Consider the following 16,228-nt stretch of genomic DNA (forward strand, 5'->3'; position numbering starts at 1 on the left):
CGTCGGTTCTCGGTTAACTTAACGTTTAAACGGATCTAAAGTAAGTGAGGAATGAACAGAAGTCACACGTGAAGTATGTAAGAAATGCTAGAAGAAGAAAAACAAGAAAGTGACTCAGTGAATCACATCCGAGAGCAACACGTCATGCTCGAGGTTTCGTTTATTCTCATTTATGTAAATTCAAAGTGCACTGGTTCAACATACACACATACACACACACACCAGTATTACAAACGTTTGTAATATTACAGCAGCAACACAATTCATTTCTGCTTTTCTCTATAACGAGAAAATTTGAATGAAACCGATGGACGTTTTAATATAAAACAAACCCACGTTAAGGAAAACGAGTCCACTGTAGGTGTGAGTTTGTAAAGCGCCGCCGCATCACCACACAGCTGTGCACTTAGATCTGTGTCCGTGTGCCTGTCCTGTAGGATCATAATCACAGCTGTACCGTCGCTATTAACACTCACGTTACTGTAGCGGAGCATTTTAGCTCCGTTTGCTGTTCTGTTTTACAGAAATGACCGAGTGAAGTTCGATACTTCGACAGAGCCGTCACTCGGCCGTCGAGACGAACACCGTGTCCTCCAGCAGTTCATCAGCGCCTCCACCTCCCTGCAAACCTTCATTTTGCTCTTCCTCCTCCTCTTCCATTTCTCTCATCATCTCAGCTTCTGCACCTCTTCCTTCACTCGCCTCTTCCTCGTTGTCTTCATCATCATCATCATCATCTTGAGCGTCCGTGTAATCCGCTCTCCCTCCTGGAGCTTCACCTACACACAGATTTCAGAAATTCATGACCTGTGATACAGCTACGATTAGACAAAGCTGATCCTTTAAGGTGACGACCAGTGAAGACCACAGACGGGTGATTTATTCTATTTGTATTTCAAATGCTAGAGTGAATAATTAACCTGCAGCTGTTCCAGTGGTGTCGGAGGCTGCGGTCAGTGGACAGCGGTGCTCACGGTAGTATTTGAGGCGAGTGAAACCCTTGGCGCAGGTGGAGCAACGGAAACGGTAGTTGTTGGTGTGAGAGCGCTGGTGCTCGAGCATGTGAGCACGGCGACTGAAACTCTTCTGACAGAACTGGCACTTAAACGGTTTAATTCCTGTACACACACACAGACACACACACAGGCACACACACGCGCGCACACAGACACATACATACACACACAGACACGCGCACACACAGACATACACACGCGCACACACAGACATACACACGCGCACACAGACACCCACATACATACACAGGCACACACACACACAGACACACACAGACACTGATTTTAACCGATCATTGAATGGAAGTCATTTTTTGAGCTAAAAGACATGTTAAAGTGCAATATGTACTAAAGCCCTCTGCTGGTCACATGCTGAATCACATCTGTTATTAAAAAATAGAAAGTTCTGGCAGGAGCAGAGCTAATTTCAGATAAAGTACAAACTAAATGCATGGCAATGTTGAGTAAAACAGATTTGTAAGCGAAACCTTTGTGTGTCACAGGAAACAGATTCAGGTGTGTGTGAGTGATGAAGTACCTGAGTGAGACAGGATGTGTGCCTTCAGCTTGTCCGGTCTGTTGAACTCTTTGGTGCAGCCAACGTGTGTCCTTACACACACACACACACACATTTACTGTTTTGATTATATTTTGTTTTATTTAACCACTTTTTTTTACATTGTTTTACTTTTGTATTCTTGTGTTTTCTTTGTACCGTTTTATTTTTTGCTATCAGTTTGTTGTGCGATTTGATTTCGATCTCTAAGCATCGTCAGCGTATATCCTGTCTGTGTTGTGTGTGTGTGTGAGAGCTCTGAGCAGTACCTGAAAGGACACTTGTACTTCTTAAAGGGTTCGTGGATCAGCATGTGTCTCTTCACCTTGTCCTTACGGTTGAACGTAGCCTCGCACACCGAACATTTATACGGCTTCTCGCCTGCATCGTGGACGAGAACAAACACCACAAATATAACACCGCTATAGTATAGCAGCTATAAACAGTCGTTCCTTCCTGAACTCTCTCTATTCTCTCGCTTCGGTAAACGAGACATGAAGAGTCTCCAGTGTCAGCAGCGTGTAACAGAGGTCATTGTATGAGCTTTAGAACCGTCTCACTGAGGACACTGAGGACAGTGTAGCGGTGGCTACCTGAGTGTATCTGTGTGTGCAGTTTGAGGTAGTGCTCCGTTTTAAACAACTTTTTACAGATCTGGCATTTGAATCTGCTGACAGCGCCGTGAGTGAGCAGGTGTCTCCGGAAATAACGCTCGCAGGGGAAAACCTACACACACACACACACACACACACACACACACACACACGTTACTGAACACAGCATGTTGAGTAGACTGACCAAAAAAAAACATCCAGTATGAATGTATGAACATTAAATCTATCTAAACTGTTGGATCTGCTTATACGAAGTGTGTGTGCGTGTGTGTGTGTGTGTGTGTGAGAGAGAGAGAGAGAGACTTTGTTACTACCTTGTGGCAGTGTGGACAAGGGAAGTTGTGTGAAGCAGTAAGGATGTGCTGCTCCAGAGCTTCCTGTGTGGAGTATTTACTCTGACACTTGTTACACCTGCACAACAACAAACACGACGGTTACACAATACGTTTATCGGCTTTTCCACGGACGCTAGTTACTCAAGCCTTCGCTTAACCAACTGTTTTTCTGCCCTCGTGTGTGTGTGTGTGTGTGTGTGTGTGTGGGACCTGTAGTACGCGGTGTCTTTGCGCGTGTTCTGCTGAGGACAGAAGCTGTGCGAGTACTGGTGCAGGCCGAGCTCGAACAGAGACGGGAACACTTTGGTACACAGGTGACAGCGGTACGTCAGGTGCTCCTGGTGAGAACGGATGTGCTCCAGGAAGAGCTCCAGCTTCTGGAAGGTCTGTGAGCAGGACTTCACCACACACCTGTAGACCTGCATGGAGTTTATACGTACACAAGAATTACTAGAATATCAGACCGATGAGACGGAGGATCTGTGAAGGAAAAGACGCTCGGCATCGTGGACTCTTAGAGGAGAATCTGGCTACCTCTGCCGAGAGGTTACAGCTCAGGATCTTGGTGAAGTGTTACGGTGGTACCTGTTCGTCTTTGTGTTGGGTCATGTGGGATTTGAGCTGGAAGTAGCTGCTGAATTTGGCGGTGCAGAACTGGCACTGGTACGAGCTGTCGATCAGGAAGAGCTGTTTGTTTTGGGCTTGTTTGGAGCCTTCGGCCTCGGACGGAAGCTCGGCTTCGCTCTGATCCAGAACGCCTGAAGAATAAAAAAAGGACCGAGAAGAGAGTCAGCCATGTCTGTTTCAGCTACTGTAAGCTCGAGTGCTCAAAAGCACTGAGAGAACATGTAGCTTTACAGACCGTGAAAACAACTATAACCCGAACGGGAGCCTTTACCGCGTCCTTCGTGTCCGTCAGCAGGTCGAGCAGCGTTCTCCTGGACAGGTTTCACGGTGACGGGGAGTCTGGACACGGTGCTGTGCACTCCGGCCGGCCACACCTTGTGCGTCTGCATGTGCTTCTTCACGTTGGACTTCTGGGCGAAGGCTCGACCACATACGATGCACTGGAACGGCTTCTCGCCCGTATGACTGCAGAATAAACACAAACGCAACAGCCGATGGTGTGAAATCACCGGGTTTATACAGCACGAGGAACATAAAGGAGATGGTGTGAAAATAATAGTAATAATAAAGTAAAAGACTTTTTCATGGTGACCTTCTGATGTGCTGCTGCAGGTCGAAGTTTTTAGCGAACACTTTGTCACAGAAACTGCACTTCAGCTTCTGACCTCTGGCTTTTGTTTGTGCTCCTGAGACAAAAATAAAGTTCATCAAATGTCTGACAAAATAATATACAATATAATGCGACACACTTGTACAATGTAATGCGACACACTTATACAAGTGTGTCGGGGCAAGTCGTGGCCTAATGGTTAGAGAGTCTGACTCGTAATCCTAAGGTTGTGGGTTCGAGTCTCGGGCCAGCCAAGACTGAGGTGCCCTTGAGCAAGGCACCGAACCCCCCAACTGCTCCCTGGGCACGCCAGCATAATTGGCTGCCCACTGCTCCGGGTGTGTGTTCACTGCTGTGTGTGTGTGTGTTCACTGCTGTGTGTGTGTTCACTGCTATGTGTGTGTGCAATTTGGATGGGTCAAATGCAGAGAACGAATTCTGAGTATGGGGTCACCGTACTTAGCCGTATGTCACGCAATGCGACACTATTTCATGAACACAAACATTTTTGGGAGAAAAGTAAATGCTTTAAACATGACAAACTGCTCCTACAAATGAAACTCTTTAGTACCTTCGTGTCCCTTCTTGTTGTTGCGGGTCTTTTTTGGGATGATGACTTTGTCGTATTCACTCAGCTCACTCAGAGTCACGGTGCTGTTACAGCTCTTCTGTTTCTGTGCTGGTTTAACCGAACTGTACACTGGTTCGCTGCCGAAGTCTGCGGTCTGACTGTCCATGCACTGACCACCACCCTGAGAGGGAGGGAGAGGGGGAGACATCACAAAGAAAACCACAAGGAAAGAATACAGACATGAATGAATCTCTCTCTCTCACTCACTCTGTCTCTCTCTCTCTTTCTCTCAGTCTCTCTGTCTGCCTCTCACTCTCTCTCGCTCTCTGTCTTACATGCTCTCTGTCTCACTCACGCGCGCGCTCTCTGTCTCACTCACGCGCGCGCTCTCTCTCTCTCTCTCTCTCTCTCTCTCCCTCACACACCTGCACAGACTGGAAGGGTTGGAGGCCAAGTGTGTGGACCTCTGCATTTCCTCCTCCAGCCATTGGGGGCAGCGTGCTGTACACCTGCACTACTGAGCTGTTAATACTGGAGGGAACTTGAGCAGAAAGGGGTGGAGCCTGGGGCAGTGGGAGGGGCTGTGATGTCTGTGGGTGGTGCTGCATATACGATGCTGCACTGGGCATGCTCAGATTGCTCTGTGGAGGAAAAAAAGTACTATTGTCTAAACACAGCCAATGTAGGGTTACAGCAATGATGGCAGATGTGTGTGTGTGTGTGTGTGTGTGTGTACACACCTGAGAGGACGCCTGCATGGCCATGACCGGTGTGTCCATAGATGTGAACGCTGAGATGGCCGACATGAGAACCTCGTCGCTCACCAGAACGTTCCCCTGCACCAGCGTGTGTGTGAGAGGAGACGGCGGCACCGTGATGTACGTCGACACCTGAGTAAAGAAAACACAAACAAATTGATTTGTTGTTGTTGTTGTTTACATTTACAGCATTTGGCAGATGTTCTTATCCACGTACAAAAGTGCTCTGAGGTTTTTATTAATGTTAGTATTAATACATTCACTAGGTTACGGACTTGATTTAAATATACACATAAACTAAGTGTTGGAGGAAGATGAAGGTCTTCACCTGTTGCTTAAAGACAGCCAGTGAACATGTACCTGTCTGTTGGCTGGTGTCTGTGGCACTGAGCTGACGGGGTGTATGGGGGTGTAGGTGTGACTGGACGCCAGCGACACTGTGGCGAGTGACGGCGTGTTCTGGCACTGCTCCCTCTTATGAGTTAAGAACGCTGGCAACGAGTTGAACTGCTTCTTACACTTTCCACACAGGAAGACGTCGTCGTCGTCTGCAAAATAAATACACGAGGAGTGAAAAAAAAAAACGGATGACGCACCGCATGTCCTGGATCATGACTGGAGCATTAATTCAGGACTAATGTTTAGATTTGAACGCTGAAATTAAATAAATAAATAGAGCTGTATAAAGTGATCGATCGTCTCGTTCAGCACGACAAGAACCTGAAGCACACCTTAAAAACAACAAAGGAACGACTTCATAAATCAGAGTCGAGATCGAATAGAGAGTCGGATCAAGGGAAGGAAGGATAACAAAATCTTGGCCAAGCTGAACGACTCTTAACCACAAAGCCTGTGAAGTGCTTCAACTAAGTATTAGTTTATTAGTGTGAACGCTTATGTGACCCAGTTATTGTACATTTTTCCCTAAAAATATTTGTATTTTTTACTTTTTTGCAATTTTACAACAGAAAGATTCGGACATGACAACAGTGCCATGAAGCTAAGAACAATGACACAACGAAACCTTTTAATTAAGCCAGTGTTCATTGCTATGAAACACACAATAAAGACGCTGCGGCTTTAACAGTCTAGGATTTTGATATCAGTGCTTTATTCTACTCACCCATCGGCTGGATAGAGGATCCTGAGACGTTCTCATTGGTGTGATCAGGGACACCAGCTTGACCATCCAGGAAGGACTGGACGGCAAGGACAGTCTGATTGTCCATGCCTGCAAGCATCAGAGTTATTGTGATTAAATGACATCATTATTTAACACAAATCCACTCTGAACCACAGATACACAAAAGAAATGCCGACATTAATGTCTGAGTGAATAAACAGCTTTATCCGTCATTTCTTTATATCCGTCCCTGAAAACATCAGCCGCAACCTACAAACCTACAAGATGTCTCGGATGCTTTGATTAACAAAACTCTTTTATTCACAAATATTCACTGAGATTTTAACATGGCTTTAAAAACAAACTGAAGCGTTTAGAGAAAGTTCAAAACTGACGCGTTTTAAAAGTGACTAAAAATTTATTCTAAAGAAATTCTGTCATTTAAGTTCATTTTGTGTTTAATTAAAAAATACATTTAAGACTAAAGACAGAAAAAAAGGGGGAAATTAATTTATTTAATGAATGTAAAATTTGATAAAGGGGCTTTAACTCTCAGTAAAGTTATTGATTATTATTATTGATTATTATTATTATTATTATTATTATTATGGTTATTGCTTATTATTATTTAATGCTTTCAGAGAAGTTACTGATTAGGTAATGTTGATTTATTATTATAATTATTAGTCATTATTACTATCACTATTGATTATTATTGATTGATAATAATAATAATAATCAAAAATAATGTTGATTTTAATTATTAATAAGAATAATAATTATTGACTATTATTAATAATTATTATTATTTAATTACTGATTATTAGTAGTAGTAATTATTATTATTATTATTGATTATAATATCAATACTCAATAATAATAATATTATTATTAACAACAACAACAACTAATAATAATAATAATCATGACAACATCTGGACGACCCTCAGCATCCTTCACCATTATAAATCCAGACCCTGTAAGTTTGTCTAAACAGATGTGACCACATTACAGTGATATGATGATGATGATGATGAAGATAAACACGGAAGAGAAAAACACTTCTATTACAAACCCCAGCTTTGTGCACTAACACTAAACACACACAGCACTTCGGCTGCTTTACAGAGTGTAAAAACACGTGTAAATATTTACCTTCTAACACCTCAAATATCGCCTGCGACATGATGATGAAGATGATGATGATGATGATGATGATGATGATGTGAGATTCCTGATACAAGCAGCAGCGACCCGCCTCTTCTTCTTCTTCTTCGTCTGTCTAATCCCAGGCGTCTTCTTCTTCTTCTGTTTCTCCTTCAAAGCTAAGCCGCACACAGGTGTGATTGACCGCCACCTTGTGGACTGCTATAAAATGTGCTGATCAATAAGTTTTTATCCAGTCCGTACCGCGCATGCGCTAAAGTGCACATTTATTGTGTGTATGCATGTATTCATTTATTTATCTCTTATATCTATTTGCTTACATACATATATACATATATATTATAAGATTTTGTAAATATCAAATTGTTTTTTGTATGAAATTTCTTTTTGTATGAGTTTGAATTGAGAATTTTGTTATTTTATTATTATTAATTTTTTACCTCTGATAAAAATATTAAGTGTTTTCATAAAAACTTCCTCCTCAGAACCCACTATGCTAATGACCACCAACAAACCATGCATATGCAAATGAGCGTCATGACGTCACCCGGCGACTTTGTTTACACTTTCCCCTGAATACGGACGGCGCCTTTATTAGTTAAATAATCCGATATAGAGAGAGTTTAACGTTCTGTAACTCGTGTCTGAGATATTTAACGTACATTCCAGTCGTATTTTATTTTAAAAAAGCATAAATTCAGTCGAAATTCGGATAAAAATGGAGACGGTTTTATATCTGATACTGTGAGTTTTGTTTAGTGATGAGATGATTGGCAGGTTCTGGTAGCCAATCATCACGCAGGGAGCCGCGGAAGGTTCAGCGCGTATCAGCCAATGGTCTCGCGTCTTTTTTGCACGTGCCACTTTTCGCGGCAAAGTAGGATTTGGCGCGTGAACATCGGCTCCTGTGTTTCCGATCAGCTGGAACAACAACACAAAGATCTGCGCGCGAGACCGGAAACGTGACCATGAAGAACATCTGAGCTTTGTGCAGCTTTATATACATTTACACCTGCGAGCTTTGGTGATTGTTTTGTTTTATATTTTATACAAAAAGCAGCCAAACTTCCTGTGTGTGTGTGTGTGTGTGTGTGTGTGTGTGTGTGTGTGTGTGTGTGTGTGTGTGTGTGTGTGTGTGTGTGTGTGTGTGTGTGTGTTGTGTTTCACATCAACAGCTTTTATATCTCTGATTGAAGATTTAGGGCTTTTACCCATATAACTGCTTGTGTGAGTTATTTAACCAGTGCGCTGTAAAAATGGGCCGGAAAGTTGTTGTTGTTGTTGTTTTTGTCCTTTTCACCCGAACAGGCCTGAGTTTGTGCAGGTTTGTCTGGTTATAAGTGAGACATGACACGTTATGACGTGCATCGTGTTTTTACTGTCAGGTTAAACCGCACGTGTGTTTACACGTCATTCATTAGTGTAAAATAGTCAGTAATCAGTGTGAGCTCCGTGTTATAACGCGTTATAGCACACGCATTAAGTCTATGTGTAAGGTCGTGTGTTTACACGTCATTCATTAGTGTAAAATAGTCAGTAATCAGTGTGAGCTCCGTGTTATAACACGTTATAGCACACGCATTAATTCCATGTGTAAGGTCGTGGTTCTGAAACTAAAAATTCAGCACTTCAGAGTGATCTATTAGGTCATCAGTATCAGTGAGTCGTGTTTTATTACTTAACTCATCATCATCATCATCATCATCATCATCATCAGGCACTTCGGTGACACTAAGACTGGAAGCTGATAGAAGGTTTTTTTTTACAAAAGAAGGTGACGTGTGTGATGGCGGACACAGTGGTCACTGCTCACAGCTCAGAGGATCTTCTGGCTGACTTTGAGACTCTCCTGAACAACGGCAGCATCGACCTGAGTGCAGATCATCAGATTGTCATCATTTCTCCTGCATGCAGCAATGTGGAGCTCCTGCAGCACCGGAGTGTTGGAGCAGATCTGCTGCTGTTCTCCACCCCACACAGCACCGCATCATCAGGGGCAGAGACGCACAGAGACGCCGCGCCGGGTCGCCCACCGGTACTACACACACTCACACAGACTCTCACACACACACCTAGGCACAGCCACGCAGAGACGCCTCGCCGGGCCGCCCACCGGTACTACACACACTCACACACTCTCACACACACACACCTGGGCACGGCCGCACAGAGACGCCTCGCCGGGCCGCCCACCGGTACTACACACACACATACACACTCACACAGACTCTCACACACACCTGGGCACGGCCGCACAGAGACGCCTCGCCGGGCCGCCCACCGGTACTACACACACACACACATACACACTCACACAGACCCTCACACACACACCTAGACACAGCCACGCAGAGATGCCACGCCAGGCCGCCCACTGGTACTACACTCTCACACACACTCACACACAAATATTCTCACACACATACACTCACACACACACTCACACACATACACTCACACACACATACATACATACACACACTCACACATACCTGGGCACAGCCGCGCAGAAACATCGCATCGGGTCGCCCACCGATACACACACATACACTCACACACACACACTTACACACATACATACACACACTCTCACTCCCGCTCACACACATACCTGGGCACAGCCATTCGGAAACACTGCACCAGGTGCCACACACACACACACACACATACAAACTCGCACAGATTTCTGGGTACAGCCCAGCCACTCAAAGATACTGCACCGGGCTGCCCGTTCTTGACCTTCTATGGACACACATAAATAAGGTCTTCAAAGTTATTGTGTGTGTGTGTGTGTGTGTGTGTGTGTGTGTGTGTGTGTGTGTGTGTAGGTGAAAAGGAAACTAGATTTGGACAATGATCACCAGTACATCAGCACTACCAGACCACCTCCACCATGTCCTGCCCCTCCTGCTACACCCGGACGTCCTAGAGGTACACACACACTCACACACACATGTAAAACACACTGCATTCTACTCATCACTTTAAGTCCGCTCAGCCCCCTCGTTGTGTCATTTTCGTCTTCCTGTCCTCAGTTTCTCGCTTGAGCTCTGAGAAATCACGCTATGACACGTCCCTCAACCTCACCACCAAGCGTTTCCTGGACCTGCTGGCTCAGTCTCCGGACGGTGTGGTGGACCTGAACTGGGCTTCGCAGGTTCTGGATGTACAGAAGAGGCGCATTTATGACATCACCAACGTCCTGGAGGGCATTCATCTCATCTCCAAGAAATCCAAGAACAACATTCAGTGGCTGTGAGTGTCAGCTGACAGACACACAGGACACGCCTCCATCACTAAGAGCAACAGATAAACAGGCTATTTCTCCTTTGCTCGTAATGACATATACACAGGCCACGCCTCCTGCACTTACTGACAGATACACTGTCACCACCTTCTTCAGATGGACTAATCGATAGACTGTCAGCACCTTCATGACCCGCCTCCTACATTTACTGACTGACACACAGGCCACGCCTCCTACATTTACTGACTGACACACAGGCCACGCCTCCTACATTTACTGACTGACACACAGGCCACGCCTCCTACATTTACTGACTGACACACAGACCACGCCTCTTACATTTACTGACTGACACACAGGCCACGCCTCCTACATTTACTGACTGACACACAGGCCACGCCTCCTGCACTTACTGACTGACACACAGGCCACGCCTCCTGCACTTACTGACTGACACACAGGCCACGCCTCCTGCACTTACTGACTGACACACAGGCCACGACTCATGCACTTACTGACTGACACACAGGCCACGCCTCCTGCACTTACTGACTGACACATAGGCCACGCCTCCTTCACGTACTGACTGACACATAGGCCACGCCTCCTGCATGTACTGACTGACACACAGGCTACGCCTCCTTCACTCTTACTGACTGACACACAGGCCACGCCTCCTGCACTTACTGACTGACACACAGGCCATGCCTCCTTCACTGTTACTGACTGACACACAGGCCACGCCTCCTGCACGTACTGGCTGACACACAGGCCATGCCTCCTGCACTGTTACTGACTGACACACAGGCCACGCCTCCTTCACTGTTACTGACTGACACACAGGCCACGCCTCCTGCACTTACTGACTGACACACAGGCCACGCCTCCTGCACTTACTGACTGACACATAGGCCACGCCTTCTGCACTTACTGACTGACACATAGGCCATGCCTCCATGCTTGTTAACACGATGTTTTTTGGGCTTGGTGAGCTATTGTGTGTGTGTGTGTGTGTGTGTGTGTGTGTGTGTGTGTGTGTGTGTGTGTGTGTGTGTGTGTGTTACAGGGGTAACCGTATCGATGGTGCCTCAGTTGCTCGTTTTCAGGAGTTACAGAGAGAAGTGTCTAAACTGACCAACACTGAAGACAAATTGGATGAACTGATTAACAAATGCAGCCTGCAGCTTCGCCTCCTCACTGAGGACTCCGAGAATAAGATATATCCTTTGTGCACGTGTGTGTGTGTACGTGTGTGTATGACGTTTACCTGACGTGTCAACTAGCTCCCAGTTGTATTTGTTAGTGCTGCTCTTTTGCACATAGTCAGTTATCACACATGTTGAGATGATGGAGAGTTTCCATCTTTAACACTTTCCCCACGCTGGGTTATGTGAGGTGTCAGGACCTGCGCAGCACCGTGGACCCTCCTGATCAGATCGTCATCGTGATCCGAGCCCCACCAGAGACACAGATGACCGTCACCGAGCCCAGTGAGGTAATAACCAAACGTTAGTTCTGGTGATGTGGAGGTTGTGAGTCACAGAGTCAGAGCCTGAGTCAGTGCTTTGTAAAAATAAATACGTTTCCTGTCCTGACCGATGCTGTGGCTGCACAGGGGTACCAGATCTCCCTGAAGAGCACCAAGGATCCCATCGACGTCTTCCTGTGTCCTGAGGACAGCTCTGGAGTGTGTAGTCCTGTCACAGACTGCAGTCCTGCGAAATCGTCCGCCGGCAGCCCTCCTCGCCCTTCCTCTTCGGCACAGGAAGCGAGGTCATCGTCACCGACGATGCTCCCGAGCGCTTCCCCGCTTCCTTTAGCGAACGAAACAGGTGAGTGCTTGAGATTACAGGGTCAAAAATTTTACATATCTGTCTTTGTGGGGACACAAGATATAAATCACACACACACACACACACACACACACACACATACACACACACACACATACTTGTCTGTTCTGTTTTCAGACTCAGTGCTGGACCCGTTCTCAGGTATCAGTGAGATAGATGACTTTGACCCTTTGACGCTGGGGTCATCAGACTTCCTGTTGGATCGGGCCGGTCCCGGTTCCGGCTCGGATCCCTTCGGTCTGCCAATCGACAGCTTCATCAGCTTGTCTCCGCCCCAGACGCAGGACTATCACTTCGGCCTGGAGGACCACGAGGGCATCAGCGAATTGTTTGACTGCGACTTCACGGACCTCGGACCTCTGTTCTGAGAGTCTGTTCATATCGTCCTTTATCGCTCAGCACCACTCCTGGGGCAATTGACTTAAAAAATACCAGCACTCAGTTTTAAAGGCACTTTTTTAAAATTTTGATTTGGCAAAAAAAAAAAAAAAATCTGCTTGTCTGGAGGAAAAGGAACTGACTCTCGTTTGCATCATGCTACAAAAAAAAGGCTTTTGGTTTTAAAAACTTTCGTCCATCACCCGCTCTTCACACCAGCCGTCTCTGAGCTCCGCTTTCTCGTTCGGTTTAATTTATTTATATAAAACTATAACAATCTTTTTCTTTACTGTTTAAATTTTGCATCAGACGTCCAGAGGGTTGTGTGTTACGTGCGTAGAGGTGTGTGTAGTGCGTGTTAGTGTGTGTGTAGAGATTTGAAACAGAGATTTCTTTACTGAATCGTAAGGTTTTGCTCAGGTGAACCGAGGACTCCTGCGTCATGACACGTGTTTTAGAACACGCCCTTGTCCGTGTGTCGTCACGTGTATCAGACGCGTGCAGCATTTTTTTCTGTTGTTCAAGTCGGTTAGTTTGTTGTTAAATAGCTATCAGCATAGAACCGTACGGTAAAAAATCGACTCGGTTGCACTGTTAAAATGGCGCTACGGTGAAATGATGATTTGTAAAGTGGACAAGGGCATTTTTTATAAAAAGTATTGGCATCAGGCTTAGATGTTCGATTGTGTGTGTTGTTCGAGTTCATACAGGAATTTTTTTTTAGAGTACGTTAACAGAACGTCCGTATGACGTGGCGGTGGTTTTTCACCGGTCGAGTGATTTCCGATAAATCTTTTCATTCGTTCATAACGCAGCTTAACGCGCACTGATGTCAACATTCACAGTGATCGCAAAGGCTTTCATCAGACTTTACAGTATAGCTGCAGTGCATTTATAAGCTTCTGCTTTATCTATAATGAATATCATACAATCATAACATCGTGTCTTATAACGATACGATCATCAGCACGAGGACGTAACGAGGCGGCGCTGCATGCGAATGGAGCGATATGACGAAAAATATCATATCGTTACTGAAGGTATTTTATATGACACTTCAAAATAATTTTTTCAAATAATCACATTTCTATGAAATCCTGAAAAGGAGGAAAAAAAGCTTTGTGGATAGTTTTATAATTTAAAAGGTTTATAATTTCACCTTTTACAGCAGCTGTATCAAGTCAAAAAACTTTTATACAAACCTGTCACAATATCTGAGAAAAATGTATTGTGATTTAATGTATCATGATATTGATATTATTGTCATATTGTCCAGTCCTACTGCTAGAACGTTCCTCAAGTCATCTTGCCCCAAGGTGTGTGTGTGTGGGGTTGTGTGTGTGTGTGTGTGGTTGTGTGTGTACTTTTTTTGTCCAATTTCATATGTCTTGCGTCCAAATCTTATTTTAACCCGTCTGATTCTCCTTATTTCCCATTTATCATTACATGAATTTTATTTCTTCAGTTGCTCCTAAAACAAAGGTAAGAAAAGCCTCATTGTTCTGATTCTCGTAAAAATTCTCCAAAGACAATAATTTTGCATTTACAGTTCACAGTGATAAATATTCAGACTTTTACTTTATTAGTGTCAAGTTTAAGGACATTCAAACTTCTGACCTTCACCAGAGTTCCCTTAAAGTTTAGAGAAATTACATCATTAGCACGTAGCTACATCATTAGCACTTAGTCACATCATTAGCGCGTAGCTACATCATTAGCATTCGTTAGTCTCTCGAAAACAGGCATTTGGTCTGTACTTTAGAAGTTTGTTTGTACAGTGATAGATAAATTTATTTTAATAATTATTAATTATTAATATTTCTCTATATTTATTTTTTGGTGTATTGAACTGGTCTTCATAATATTGCCACGTTTTTCCCTAGCTTGCCAACTAGCTAGTTATTTCCCAGAAATGTAAATATTTAATTATTTCATTGTTTGTGTTTTTTTGTTTGTTTGTTTGGTTTGTTTTTTTAAACCTTTTTCCAAATATTTTATATTTATATAAATTTAAGCTAAAATTATTTAGCAGCCCTTAGCTACATCAGTAATTACACCTAGATTAACGTTTTCATATCTCAGTTGACTAAAAGATCAGAGATGGATTTTTGGTTTTTTTTTGTTTTGTTTTTTAAAAAAAACTGATTTTTTAAAAAAAAAATTTCCAAATGTACTGTTTTCTAAGCTTCTATTTTCACTTTCTGTAAAATGTGTATTTTCCTGTAATATGTTTAACCTTGGCTCTGAGTCTCGATACTCGTTCTCTCGTCGACTTTCCCTCACTCCGTTTTGCTAACTAGTAAAAATGCATCAAATTTCAATAATTGTTCGCTGATTAGCATCTTCAGAGATAAATTCTCTTCATAAAAACAGTGAGGGGGAAATGTTCGGGGTCGATGAGGGCGTGTTACGACGGTGGTATTGAAACACAGCCCTGGTTGGTGGAGCTTCTTGTAGTCTGTAGCGGATTCATTTAATAAGCTATTTCCTTCATACGTGAGTATGAGTTAACTGCCTGTGTGTGTGTGTGTGTGTGTGTGTGTGTGTGTGTGTGTGTGTGTGTGTGTGTGTGTGTGTGTGTGTGTGTGTGTGTGTGTGTTTGAAAATGTGGATGGGTTTTCTAAAAGGCAGCTTGTTTTACTTTATGAGTGTGCACTTACAGTAAGTGTGGGGGGGGCATGAATGAATGTGAAAAACATCTTGGGTTGTTTGTGTATAATTTTTTTGTTTTGTTTGTCATTTCAGAGGTGTGCTGTGTGTTTAAGAAGTTTTCCCATTTGGTTTGGGGTGTGTGTGTGTGTGTGTGCGCGCGTGTGTGTGATCATGGTGTTATGATACTCAGTCAACTGACATTTATCCTGAATGCAAGAAAACAGTTGTATTTTAAAGATAATTGTTGATGCATTAAAATTTTGTGGTTTGGATAAAATCTACATCCATCTGCATCTTAATCTCATGGATTTTTAATGATGGCAAATGAAAACAAATCAAAACAAGGTTCATGAACAAGCCCAATAAATCTGTATCTCCCTCCGTGTGTCGAATGTATGACTGGATCACTGAGCGACACCTTCACTTCTTCACATGATTTTTTTAAGAGGTTCACATTTGGGGGAAACTGCAGCAGTTAATGGATCCATTCAATCCTAAATTCCTTCCCATTAACTATTCATATTCACTCCAAAGGGAATAATATAAACCTGTATGTAGTGCACTTCATACCTAATTACACTCACTCGTATATTAATCTTTATAATGAAATTCCTATCTTTGGCTTCGTTCCCACTTTGATGAACGATTACCTTCGTTACCCACCATGCCTCAGTGTAGCGGTGCAGTGGGATTTAGCCCTCGCTTCGTCTCTACAACCCGC

At 43.9% G+C, this 16,228-nt stretch overlaps 2 protein-coding genes across 3 annotated transcripts; one reads left to right on the forward strand and one right to left on the reverse strand.

The window, feature by feature from the left end:
- Nucleotides 1-142: 142 nt before the first annotated feature.
- On the reverse strand, nucleotides 143-7,592 carry znf341 (zinc finger protein 341). The gene is made up of 16 exons (XM_027165746.2): nucleotides 7,366-7,592; nucleotides 6,211-6,318; nucleotides 5,448-5,635; nucleotides 5,070-5,219; nucleotides 4,755-4,970; nucleotides 4,330-4,510; nucleotides 3,741-3,834; nucleotides 3,420-3,613; nucleotides 3,107-3,279; nucleotides 2,732-2,940; nucleotides 2,501-2,597; nucleotides 2,166-2,298; nucleotides 1,842-1,953; nucleotides 1,555-1,625; nucleotides 921-1,118; nucleotides 143-779 (listed from the first exon to the last, which is right to left on the reverse strand). Exons 1-16 carry the CDS (start codon nucleotides 7,394-7,396, stop codon nucleotides 562-564), a joined length of 2,373 nt encoding a protein of 790 aa, XP_027021547.2. The 5' UTR covers nucleotides 7,397-7,592; the 3' UTR covers nucleotides 143-561.
- Nucleotides 7,593-7,981: 389 nt separating this feature from the next.
- e2f1 (E2F transcription factor 1) lies at nucleotides 7,982-15,848 on the forward strand. 2 transcript variants are annotated; one of them, XM_047807104.1, is made up of 8 exons: nucleotides 7,982-8,401; nucleotides 9,152-9,412; nucleotides 10,206-10,308; nucleotides 10,413-10,632; nucleotides 11,691-11,843; nucleotides 12,005-12,119; nucleotides 12,240-12,456; nucleotides 12,595-15,848. In XM_047807104.1, the coding sequence occupies exons 2-8, from the start codon at nucleotides 9,164-9,166 to the stop codon at nucleotides 12,843-12,845; spliced, it is 1,308 nt and encodes a 435-aa protein (XP_047663060.1). In that variant the 5' UTR covers nucleotides 7,982-8,401; nucleotides 9,152-9,163; the 3' UTR covers nucleotides 12,846-15,848. The 2 variants fall into 2 exon arrangements, with proteins under 2 accessions (XP_047663060.1, XP_027021557.1); XM_027165756.2 differs by having other exon boundaries at nucleotides 7,986-8,401; nucleotides 9,149-9,412.
- Nucleotides 15,849-16,228: the final 380 nt, after the last annotated feature.

Source organism: Tachysurus fulvidraco, chromosome 23 (genome assembly GCF_022655615.1).
Source record: "Tachysurus fulvidraco isolate hzauxx_2018 chromosome 23, HZAU_PFXX_2.0, whole genome shotgun sequence".
Taxonomy (NCBI): Eukaryota; Metazoa; Chordata; class Actinopteri; order Siluriformes; family Bagridae; genus Tachysurus; species Tachysurus fulvidraco.

Coding starts and splice junctions, on each gene's coding strand:
- znf341 (XM_027165746.2), bottom strand. CDS start 7,396: ATGTCGCAGGCGATATTTGAGGTGTTAGAAG. Junction 3,614..3,740: donor CTGCAGCAGCACATCAGAAG/GTCACCATGAAA, acceptor TTTATTCTGCAG/TCATACGGGCGAGAAGCCGT. Junction 2,299..2,500: donor CTTGTCCACACTGCCACAAG/GTAGTAACAAAG, acceptor GTGTGTGTGTAG/GTTTTCCCCTGCGAGCGTTA.
- e2f1 (XM_047807104.1), top strand. CDS start 9,164: ATGGCGGACACAGTGGTCACTGCTCACAGCTCAGAGGATCTTCTGGCT. Junction 11,844..12,004: donor GAGGACTCCGAGAATAAGAT/ATATCCTTTGTG, acceptor CACTTTCCCCAC/GCTGGGTTATGTGAGGTGTC. Junction 12,457..12,594: donor TCCTTTAGCGAACGAAACAG/GTGAGTGCTTGA, acceptor TTCTGTTTTCAG/ACTCAGTGCTGGACCCGTTC.